General features: G+C 54.0%; 1 protein-coding gene across 10 annotated transcripts in view; it reads right to left on the minus strand.

The window, feature by feature from the left end:
* AK8 (adenylate kinase 8) overlaps nucleotides 1-12,035 on the minus strand; it is a 155,780-nt gene that overhangs the window by 43,548 nt on the left and 100,197 nt on the right. The window contains exon 12 of one of the 10 annotated variants that reach the window (XM_047831203.1): nucleotides 11,590-12,020. The exons of the other annotated variants lie outside the window; for them this stretch is intronic. Within the exon in view, the coding sequence (XP_047687159.1) occupies nucleotides 11,990-12,020 (31 nt within the window). The 3' untranslated portion in view covers nucleotides 11,590-11,989. Of the gene's footprint in view, nucleotides 1-11,589; nucleotides 12,021-12,035 lie in introns of those variants that run through there. 10 annotated transcript variants of the gene reach the window in all.

Consider the following 12,035-nt stretch of genomic DNA (forward strand, 5'->3'; position numbering starts at 1 on the left):
ATGCATCCGATCTCCCCTTCCATCTGCTGAAATTAACGAATTAATGAGCGCGATACGCTTTACAGTGGGGCCCTATGAATGTTTACAGGCGATTAAATTATAATGCGGGACGGCTGTATAATTCATGAACCAATTAAAGGAAGTGTTAGTTGATTTGATGGGATGAGGTCGTACAAAATGCATTTAACTAATGGGGAGCCACGGGCTGCCGAGGGCCGGCTCCCTCTCTCGGATTACGCGGCTAATTGCTGCACTTTATGGGGCTGTCACTGATAGCCATGCATATTTCATTGTTCTCAAATACTTCAATTGTGTGCGTCCGTGTTGCGGCTGTAATACGGAGAAGCTGGGCCAAACTTGGCTGTAGTTACAGCGGCCGGGCTGTGGCCTCGGCTGGGAACCTGAGCCCCGGCGTCGGATGTCCCCGCCATTAGGTGATTAAAAGGGCTCGGGATGCGGCCAGCTTTTGTTTTACTAAACAATTCTGGACGCTGGCTCCATGACAGTGGCCACACTGGGGCCCTGACCCCCTTTCTGTGGGGCTGCGTGAGGAGAAGTCTGAAGCACTCGCGAGCCAGGTTGCAGGGCCCCCGGGGTCACCCGGGTGAACGCCCTGGGGGATTCTGGGCCTCCTGGGTGATGGGTGGGGGGCAGCCTGCACCCTGGACATGGGCGTGAGCCACGGGTTTCCTCTGGCCGACTTTGTCCCCCTGCACAGGGTGGCCATTCGGGGCTTCGTTAAATGCAGTTAGTGGCAAACCGGGCCCCCAACTCAAGGCTCTGTCGTCAGAGGTCGGTGTGTGCTCAGGAGGAAATGACAGAGAAGAGGAAATAAAGGAGGAGGAAGGTCATCCTGGTGCTCAGAGCCGCCTTCCTACAGGCCGGAGGACAGAGGGTTTCCCAGCTAGAGCAGCAGGGGGTCTCGTGCAGGGAGCTGCCGCCTTCACTGTGGCAAGCCCAGATTCTGTGCGAGGCCGGGCGTACATCCGGCCCCTCGAGATGGTCAGAGCCCTGCCGGTCGGTGGATCTCAGTAGCCAGCCACCCAGCCAGTCCTCTGATGTGGCTGTACTCTCTGCCTTCGCTCGAGGTGAACACACACACACACACACACACACACACACACACACACACAGTGGCTCACACCGGCAATCTTTCTGCTCCTGCTTCAGCACCCGGAGCTGTGAGGAGGGAGTGGCCAGTGACTAGAGGCCACACTCCCCATCGACAGTCACACCCTTGCTCCACGCTGGAGGCCCACGTGGCCGGGGCAGGCCCCGGGCTCCCCGTCTCCAAGACGGGGATGGGGAAAGCAGTATGTGGCGGAGACAGGAAGCACGAACTCATGTGCTCAGTGTGGCGTGGAACAATTGCCCACGACGTTCTAGCCAATACTGTTACCATGTGACAACAGAGGTTCCAACGTGCCAGGGACGGAGGCTGACCTCCCCCCTTTCCTCCTTCACAGGTGCACACGGCGGTCGGGGTCAGCCTCCACCCTGCGACTGCATGGGGGATGCCGTGCTGTCACACGAAGCAAGCAGTCAAATCCACAAGCCTCCTGTTTGGGGGGGAAAAGGCTGCAGGGACCCCGGGACCCCCGGGGGGGAAGAGCGTCATCACTTTGAGGGTGGAAGAAGGGCCAGTTATCGATCAGCAGAAAGTAAGCTAACTAAAATACCTAAAATATCTTCCTGGGGCCTAATCTTAAATGCTACCTTGAATTGGGTGGCCAAGCTGGATTTAATGCACTCTGGTTTAAAATAAAACCAAAGAGGGGCGCCTGGGTGGCTCAGTCCGTTAAGCGTCCGACTCTTGGGCTCAGGTCATGATCTCATGGTTCATGAGTTCAAGCCCCGCGTCAGGCTCTGTGCTGCTGGTGTGGAGCCTGCTTGGGATTCTCTCTCTGCCTTTCCTCTGCTGGCACACTCTGTCTCTCTCTCTCAAAATAAATAAATAAACTAAAAAAAATATTAAAAGATAAATAAAACCAAAGTATCATTTATCAAGTGCCTACCGTGTGCAACCAACAGTCCTAAAGATTTGGCAGACGTGACCTTATATTACCTTGCAAGATAAAAATTAGTATTCTCAATGCACAAATGGGGGAAACTGAGGCCCAGAGAAGCCGAGCATCTGGGTTCAGGAATTTCTTCCGACTAAATACCAGTACAAGTACAAAGACACACAGGCAAGATTTCCCACTGCTAAATTACTTAAAATAGAAAAACACCAGATACACACAAATGTCCACAAACAGAGGAAGCCTTAACAAATACTCACATTCTGCAGCTTTTAAAAGAAATAAGGTAGATATAGGGTTTTAGCATGGGAGGGGAGTCTAAGGCGCAAACTTAGGTCAAAAACAGGTTCTACAACAACCTGCGTCGTATAAGCCTACTTACATTCTTTTTTAAATTTTTTCTCAACGTTTATTTATTTTTGAGACAGAGAGAGACAGAGCATGAACGGGGCAGGGGCAGAGAGAGAGGGAGACACAGAATCGGAAGCAGGCTCCGGGCTCCGAGCCATCAGCCCAGAGCCCGACGCGGGGCTCGAACTCACGGACCGCGAGATCGTGACCTGAGCCGAAGCCGGACGCCTAACCGACTGAGCCACCCAGGCGCCCCTAAGCCTACTTACATTTAACAAGAGAAGTAAATCTAGAAGGATATGCAACAAATTGGCAGTAATGATTATTACGTGGGAGGGATCAGGGGAAATAAAAGGGCTCTTTATACACGTCTCCTTTTTTTTTTTTTAACAATGAAAATGTACCATTTCTATAAGTAAGAAAAACACTAATTATAAAATCACAAGAAAAAAGAACACTAGAATCACAAGAAAAAGGTTATTTTAAAAAAGGAAAACCATCGGGGCGCCTGGGTGGCTCGGTCGGTTGACCGTCCAACTTTGGCTCGGGTCATGATCTCGCAGTTCGTGAGTTCGGGCCCCGCGTCGGGCTCTGTGCTGACGGCTCGGAGCCTGGAGCCCGCTTCCGATTCTGTGTCTCCCTCTCTCTCTGCCCCTCCCCCACTCGCACTCTGTCTCTCTCTCTCTCTCAAAAACGAATAAACATAAAAAAAAGGAAAAGCATCCATTTTACAGGGAGACACACAATCCAAAACGCCCAGGAGCCCCAACATCCATTTTAATCTAACGGGGCCAGTGTCATACAGGATTGGACCAGCCTTTCTTGTGTGGATCACACAATGCACAAAACTATAGTTTAACGTGCCTGAGCCCGACCCCTGACATCAGCTGCATTTCACGAGTGGGCAGACCAGAGACCGGGACCCACGAGGTGGTGACCCCTCTAGAGGACAAACGGCAGCATGGTCCTGGGTGCAGACTGTACCTCTTACTCAGGCAGCGGCCCCCGGTGCAAGAGGGGCCAGGTGAGAAAGTCTGAAGCGCTAAACCAATGCCTCTGGTTTGGGAAAATCGACTTATGTTCATTCATTCATTCAGCAAAGATTTACTCAGTGCCTCCTATGTGCTAGGCACCAACTGTCCCAGGTACATGAATCTAGCGGCCAAGGAGCCAGACACGTTCCTGCCCTCACCGAGCTTACTCTGGACATTTACGCACATGTGGATAAAGACTACCTGTCCCTGGTTCTTGGGGTTGATCCCCCATTAAAAGATTAGGATATACAGGGGTGCCCGGGGGGCTCAGTCGGTTAAGGATTCGCCTTCAGCTCAGGTCATGATCTCACAGCCCGTGAGTTCCAGCCCCCGCGTCGGGCTCCCCCGACACACAGCTGTCTGTGCTGACAGCTCGGAGCCTGGAGCCCGCTTCGGATTCTGTGCGTCTTTCTCTCTCTGTCCCTCCCCAACTCGCACTCTGTCTCTCTCTCTCTCGCTCTCTCAAAAATAAATAAAGGTTAAAAAAAAAAAAAAAGATCAGAATGTACAGTCTGAAAAGACCAGCTCGCAACCAGCAAAGAGATGAGTTGCCTGGGTTATTTGGTAAATACGATTTGGGCAAGGCGAAGGAAGTGCACCCTAAAACCCGCGTGCGGGGGATAATTCTCCGATGAAATGGCTGTCGTTACGCAGACGATATTTATAGCGTTTGCTAAGGGCTTAGCACGCTGGATACACAGCGTTGTCTCGTGGACTCTCCTCCCGCAGGAGGCGGGGGCGACCCTTACGCCCCACTTGACAAATGCGGGAATTGGGGCTCAAAGTGATTAGTGAACTTCTCAAGGTCACATCCACCAGTAACAGCCGTTTTCAGCTCAGGTCCGCGGAACACCCCACTCTGAGCCGTGACCACCGGGCACACGGCCTCGCTGGGTGCTCCAGTGCAGAGCACCTCGTGATGAGTTCTGGCCCCTCACATACGCCTCCTGGCATCACACGGAGGCTGTCTAGACGAACCCCTCACGGATCTCCACGCGAGCCTGCGACGTAGGTGTCAGCGGCATCCCTGGTTTACCGATGAGGCGGCCCGCTTCCCTACCCGCTAGCGACTCACCCACGTGGACTCAGGACCCACAGCCGCCGGGTGCCGGCATCCAGGCGGCCACCACGGGGCTCCCGAGTGTTTGCCAAATGCAGGGACTTTTCCAAGCGGGCCACCTGCATGACTGTCTTTACTGATTCTCTGGAGGCACGTCTGTTCCTTTATTTTTGAGTTTGTACTTGAGAAATTCACATAGGTTAACCATTTTAAAGCGTGTGATTCGGTGGCATTTAGGACGTTCACAGTGTCACCTCTCTGAAGTTCCAGAACATTCCCACCCCCTAACAAGAGACCCAGTGTTCGCCAACAACTCACTCCTGACCCCCGCCTCCTGCAGCCCCGGGCGGCCCCAAGTCTGCTTGTTTGTCTCGGTAGATTTGCCTGTTCTGGACATCCCACTGAGTGATGTCCTACAATATGTGACCTTTTGTGACTGGCTCACTTCGCTTCGTGAGTTTGACGTGGTATTTACTTCTCGTGAAGTCTTCAGAAGCAGTTCTATAACCTGGGGCCCATTTCGCCGATGAGCAAAGGGGAGGCTCAGAGGGAGGAGCGAATTTGCCCCCGGCCACGATGCCCGTCCAGGGCAGGGCCAGACGCCAGCCAGGACCCCCGGACTGAAGAGCCCATAATCCTACTGGCTCCATGATGATTCTGTAGGACGAAGTTCTCTTAAGGTGATTTCTTTCAAAATGGATGGACGAGCATTTGCACACGCTAAGCTAAGGCCCTCGGTGCCAGCGGCTCGCAGACCCCGTCCCCTGCACGGCCCCTGGCTCCTGACTCCCTCCCCATGGCCTCCTTGCTGTCTTGGAGCCCACCCTCTGCACAGGCTGGTTCTGGGCCTCGAACGTGCATCTCCCTGGTGGCCACGGGGCCACCCCCACTGGGTGCTGAGATGTCTGCTTCCGGTGCCCCCAGGAAGGAGCGACACCCCAGCCTCTCACATGCCTGCTTTGTCCCCTTGAAGCCCTCCTCCCTGGGGACCATTACGCGTACTGTCCCGTCCTGGGGTCACCTGATCTGTGCTGTTCTCTGCCCTACTGTCAGCTCCTAGAACCGTCCTGGCACACAGTCGGTGCTCAACTAATGTTTGTTGACTGAATTGTGTTGTCCTCAAAAGCCTCGTCCTCAGAACAGAGGCAGACTCTTGGATGGGTAGGTTGGAGCTGAGGGCCACTGAGTGGGGCCACCGCAGCCAAGGCCACGGGAGAATGGCCGCGAAGGGAGCGCTGTGGAGGCAGGCGGTCACGCAGGGCAGGCAGGGTGGGCACCGCATTTGCCCTCTTTTCGTTCCCTCCACGACCTACTTCCCCGACTTCCTCTCCCACAGCGTGGGCACTCAGCACACTTTTCACTGAGTTTCTTTGCCGCGCCTGGGCCCCGGGGCCCCTCCTGTCTCTTCCGCCAGCCAGCCTCCCCTCAGGGCCTTGGCGGGCCTCCACCCCTCATCTCCTCCAAGGGCCGTTCTCTCCAGCGCCGAGGCTGCAGAGGCCTTCCCGGCACAATTCAAAGGACTTTCCAGAATGTTCCATCTCAGCTCCATCTCTGAGCTACATTCCAAAAGGCCACTCTCTCTCTTCTCAAGTTTCTAAGTAGGATAGGAGGCCCTTACTTGTGAGCCCGCAAAGACGCAGATCCAGATTCAAAGAGCCTCCTCCCGGTGGATCCCATGGGGACCCAGTACCACCCCGTGGGAGCAGCCTCAGAGAGGGGCTTCCTTAGCCCCCAGCCCCTCCCAAACCCGCCCCTAACTCCAGGCTGACCTGCAGGTGCATTAGTAACGCAACTTAGGAACCAAGCTGTGGCCTGGACTTGACCGACGGCACCCGGAGGCCGCGGGCCGGGGAGGCCGCACCCGCACGAAGCCCAGCCTGCGGCACCAGCAGCCCCAACCTACCCATCAGAGTCCCCCTCTGTTCCGAGCACGAGGCTTTGGGGACAACACAGTTCAGTCAACACACATTAATGGGGCACCCCCCTAATTGCCCACTGCAAACAAACCCGGGGTTAAACTGTTTATCTGGGTAAGCTCCTGGGTTAAACTTCCTAATGAGCCCCGGACCCAGATGCTGAAACCCGAGTTTCTAGATCAAGCTTTTCCACGCCCTTGGCTGGGGATACAGGTCTGCAACTTAAAACGTCTGGGTGTTGAGAGTTGTCTGTGAATGAAATCTGTCATTTGAGTCCAGAAGCCTAGCGGTCCTGCCTGCCATCTATCCTGAGGGCATCTCCCCCGGGGCCCGGGCACAGGGCTGCCCTCAGAGCAGGGTGAGCGCTGCTCAGGTCCCGGCTGGCACGGGCTCCCGTGGAAACGTTGTGTTCACTGCCGTGGCCCCGGGAGTCACGCGGAGCCTGATGCTCGGAGACGTGAAGTCACCTGCAAAGTCACGCCCTCCTGCAAGTTCTAGTCCTTATCCCCTTCACCGCCCCCCGCCAGCCTGCGTCTCATTTTGCCCCTGCATTGTGGAGACCCCGCCAGTGGGCGAGTGGGCCCCGCAGGACAGGATGGGAACTTGTCCACTGTCCCAGGCTCTGCTCTGCTGGTGGCTCGGAGCTCACCGAGGGGAGGGGCCTGAGCCCCTCCTTAGAAGGGAAGTGGTTTCTGAGGGAGGAGGGGCAGTCGCCCTGAATGGGAATAACTGGTCCGGGTCAGTGCAGCCGAGAAGAGCGCCTCTCTCTAAAGGACCCGCTGCGGGCACGCCGGGTTTGCGGCTCCCCGAGGACCCACCCAGCTCAGCCCAAACCCGGGCAAGCGGTGAAGCAATGATGCGGACACATCTCTGCGGCACCTGCTCACAGGACGGGGGAAGGTGGGGATCGGGAAATGGGAGCCTCTGAGCAGGTTATGTTCTGTGATGTTTCAAAGGGACCTCGGCAGGAAGATGCATTTCTGTTCCAAATAACAAAGGCCATTTGCGTTCCGTTATCGTTGCGCGGGACCGCAGATACAACTGGGGGCCCCGTGGTGGGGGGAGGTCCAAGGTGACAGGAAGGGTGGGCCAGCACCCAGCCAGCTCCCTCCGCCCTGACTCACAAATGCTTTTGAATGATTAGGTTTTCCCCGGAAGATCAAGTTCTGCAGGCAGACGAGTGGCCTCGGACCAAGGACGGCCTCCGATTCTCAAAGATCTCCGCGGAGAGAGGTTTATCCCTGGGTCGGCTTCGGCTTTGTCTCTCACGGCCGCCCCTACAGACGCCGCCAAAGTTCCTTCTGTCCAGATGCCTGCCGGTCCACTTGGGTTCTGTTCCCCTGCGTTTTCCTCTCACGGGACATACGAGAGCTTGTTCTTGTACAGAGAAGGATGAGCCTCCCGAAAAGAAGCCCCCGGGGTTCTCACGACAAAACGTCACCGCCGGCAGCTCCAGCCAATTGCCTTCCTTGGCGTCGACACAAAGGACCATGTTCGGCACGTGGTCTCTCCCGGAGGGGTCCTCAGGGTGTGGAGCTCTGCTCCCCAAAGGCAGGGCAGGGGTTGGGGGGGAGGCGGCAGCGGGAAACCCACGGAAACGTTTATTAAGTAAATAATCTGCATACTTTAAAACTTTCACTGCGCTCGGTAAGAGTCCTTTACTCCAACTTCCCACTAGTCGCACGGAGGACGGGGGTGAGTGGGGATCAGCTGCCGGGGGCGGGGGGGGGGCTGCGCTCCAAAACGTGCATCGAACCCCAGCCACGCTCTCGCCAGACTCGCTGGCGCCCTGCTGATGCAGACTTCCAGAATCCTTGTGGCCAAGCCAGGGGGTGATGCTTGCCCCAACTTTGGAGCTTCCAGAAGCACCGCACACTCATCACCTCATTTATTTCTTAACATGCTCGCGCCTCCGTCATCAAGCCCAGTCTGTACAGCAAGGGAGGGACCTGTCCAAGGTCCTGTGAATGGCAACGCGGGATTTGAGCCTGGCCAGGCTGGGCCCCCAGCGGCTGCGCGTGGTGTGGGGGGCGGGGGCTCTTTCCTTCCCACAGAGCTGCCAGACTCCGGGACAACAGGTCAGGGGCTCTGAGGCACCCTCTCCACCCAGGACAGCCTTCCCCGGCACCTCCTGGTGCGCGCCTGGCTGCCTGAGGGCCGACTCGGTGCCACGTTCCACTGGAGTCCAGAAAGTGCTCCGTGGGCCAACGTGACCCCCGCCCCAGCCAATCGCACCCGTGCCCCCCTCGACTCAGATATGGGAAGGGCAAATAGCCCGAGGCCCCGTGTGACGCAGCTGCCCAAGGCAGTGCAGCCCTGCATGAACGTACCCGCCAAATTAACGTCTGCACACCCATAAAACGGCTCACTCAAGGTCATTACCGGCCCTTCATATATAACTCACCAGATTGGTATCTGGAGAGTTCTGCCTGGCTGATTTTCTCTGTTCTCCTAACTACTCCACAACTAAATGTTTCACAGAGCCATTGCTTCCCCCAAATATTTATGTTCTCAAATGTTTATTAGCCTCTCCATCATGATCAAGATCTTATGAGCACTCTATACCGACTGTGAACTAAATACATAATTTCGGATCCATCAGACTCCAGTTTGGGGCTACGTTTGTCTCTTATGACACCGTGGCAGTTGCTGTGGGCACCAAGCAGATGACAGCTGAGCACCCGTGTCCAGGGGCAGCCAAAGGGACTGACATTTCAATCCCGGAGCCATCACCTGGAGTGGTGCTTCGCCGCCACGGGCAGGAAAGAAATTTCCACGGCTCCCTGGCATGGCTGGAGGGTTCCGGAGCAAGAGGGCAAGTTCAGGAGGGGCTCCTCCCTCCCCCAACCACCTCCCCACCCCCCATCTTCATTCCACCAACACCACCATCCCCGGGAGAGAAGGGCAAGACTGCCTTGTCCTCTGCCGGGCGACCCCAGCTCTCTCTCTCATGGAGCCACGGGGCTGTGCCAGGGGGCGTCCTCTGCAAAGTACAGAGGGAACAGCAGCTCACCAAGCCGGTACCCAAAGTGGTAATGCTGACAGTCAATTACTCACACCTACCCACCCCCCTCATGGAACCTAACAGTGACTTTACACCACACATGCTACCAATTCCGCTCAGCGAATGAAGGAAGGTGAGGTGACCAGAAGAGGAACCAACTACCGCCTCCCGGCCTCTGCCCTGCTGTTCCCTCTGCTTCCGGGGAAGCCCTGACAGCAGCTTCCCACACACCCGTGGGGCCTCAGAGCTAAGCAAAGCGGTCTGCGTTATAAGCAACATGTTTACTGGTCATATCCCACCCCACCCCCCAAGAGCAGGGCCCCCCTCCCTGGAGGGTAAGCTGTCCGTCCGTCTTGCTCAGTGTCCCAGCACACAGCACGTGCTCACTAAACAGATGTCAACAGACACCGAGTCAAGCTCTCGTCTCTTTGACGCCCCAAGCTCCTGCCTTTGATACTAAACCTACCACTTCTAGAAAACACCATGGCAATGCCAGCCAGTAGGTGGTCCCTCGGGAACTGAGCGGACCCGCGTCCAGATGGGGCTCAACGCCCATGCTTTTCCCGGATGCACATCTGGGGAAGGATGAGTGACCCTGGCCTGCCCCCTCCCACCTGGCCGCAGGACGGGCAGCCTGAGCCGAGGGCAGAGTTTCCAGAGACGTGTCCTCCCTAAAGGCTAAATGTCGGGGACCCACCCCAACCGCAAGGCGGCCGTGCACGCTCCGTGTGGAGAGATGGTGGAGTACATTAGCCTCCAGCTTCTTAAGGAGGCAGCGTGGGTCTTGTGCAAATGACTTTCTTTCACGATGGACCTTCATGTTCGTAATAAGCTGTCATGTTTTAGCTGTGAGTCAAAGCTAAAAATGGAAATAAATATCATTACTTAAATACGCCGCACCCAAATCGGAAAGTAACTGTTGTGGGCAATACAACCATTCATTGGTTGATTTATTTATTTTTAAATTTATATCCAAGTTAGTTAGCATATGGTGCAACAATGGTTTCAGGAGTAGATTCCCTAGTGCCCCTTGCCCATTTAGCCCATCTGCCCTCCCACAACCCCTCCAGTAACCCTCTGTTTGTACTCCATATTTATGAGTCTCTTATGCTTTGCCCCCTCCCTGTTTTTATGTTATTTTGCTTCCCTTCCCTTATGTTCGTCAGTTTTGTCTCTTAAAGTCATATGAGTGAAGTCATATGATATTTGTCTTTCTCTGACTGATGTCACTTAGCATAATACCCTCCAGTTCCATCCATGTAGTTGCAAATGGCAAGATTTCATTCGTTTCGATTGCCGAGTAATACTCCACTGTATATATATACAGCACATCTTCTTTATCCATTCATCCATCCATGGACATTTGGGATCTTTCCACACTTTGGCTATTGTTGATAGCGCTGCTATAAACATTGGCCTTAGAAACAGCATCCCTGTATCCCATGGATAAATACCTAGTAGTGTGATTGCTGGGTCATAGGATAGTTCTATTTTTAATTTTTTGAGGAATCTCCATACTGTTTTCCAGAGTGGCTGCACCAGCTTGCATTCCCACCAACAATGCAGAAGAGATCCTCTTTCTCCGCATCCTCGCCAACATCTGTTGCTGCCTGAGTTGTTAATGTTGGCCATTCTGACAGGTGTGAGATGGTATCTCATTGTGGTTTTGATTTGTATTTCCCTGATGATGAGTGATGTTGAGCATTTTTTCATGTGTTGGTTGGCCATGTGGATGTCTTCCTTGGAGAAGTGTCTATTCATGTCTTTCACCCATTTCTTTACTGGATTATTTGTTTGTTGGGTGTTGAGTTTGATAAGTTCTTTATAGGTTTTGGATACTAACACTTTATCTGCTATGTCATTTACAAATATCTTCTCCCATTCGGTCAGTTGCCTTTTAGTTTTGCTGATGGTTTCCTTCGCTGTGCAGAAGCTTTTTATTTTGATGAGGTCCCAGTAGTTCATTTTTGCTTTTGTTTCCCTTGCCTCCAGAGACATGTTGAGTAAGAAGTTGCTGCGGCCAAGATCAAAGAGGTTTTTGCTTGCTTTCTCCTCGAGGATTTCGGTGACTTCCTGTCTTACATTGAGGTCTTTCATCCATTTTGAGTTTATTTTTGTGTATGGTGTAGGAAAGTGGTCCAGGTTCATTCTTCTGCATGTCGCTGTCCAGTTTTCCCAGCACCACTTGAAGAGACTGTCTTTATTCCATTGGATATTCTTTCCTGCTTTGTCAAAGATTACTTGGCCATACGTTTGTGGGTCCGTTTCTGGGTTCTCTGTTCCATTGATCTAAGCGTCTGTTTTTGTGCCAACAACCATTCTTGAAAGGAAACATTTAGACATATTGTAAATCCATCATTGATCCTAAGGGAAAAGATATGCTCCCTGACACACTGGTTCTGTGATGTCAAGCATTTTCCATAGCTTGAGCAGGTGCATGGGTCACTGAACTGCACCATGAACTTGGGCGGCTGCAGGGTTGCCGTTTAGGTGCCCCCTGTGGTCCTGCAGCATATCCAGGCTTACGTGGAGCCTTTGTTTCTTGGATGGTCGAGCTGTTCCCCGTACCTTCGGCTGTACGATTCTTTATCTCCACCAGTAAATCAGGAGCCCTCAGCACTTTGGTAGTGCTCACTGAAAATAGAAATG

The sequence above is a fragment of the Prionailurus viverrinus genome, chromosome D4 (assembly GCF_022837055.1).
Source record: "Prionailurus viverrinus isolate Anna chromosome D4, UM_Priviv_1.0, whole genome shotgun sequence".
NCBI lineage: Eukaryota > Metazoa > Chordata > Mammalia > Carnivora > Felidae > Prionailurus > Prionailurus viverrinus.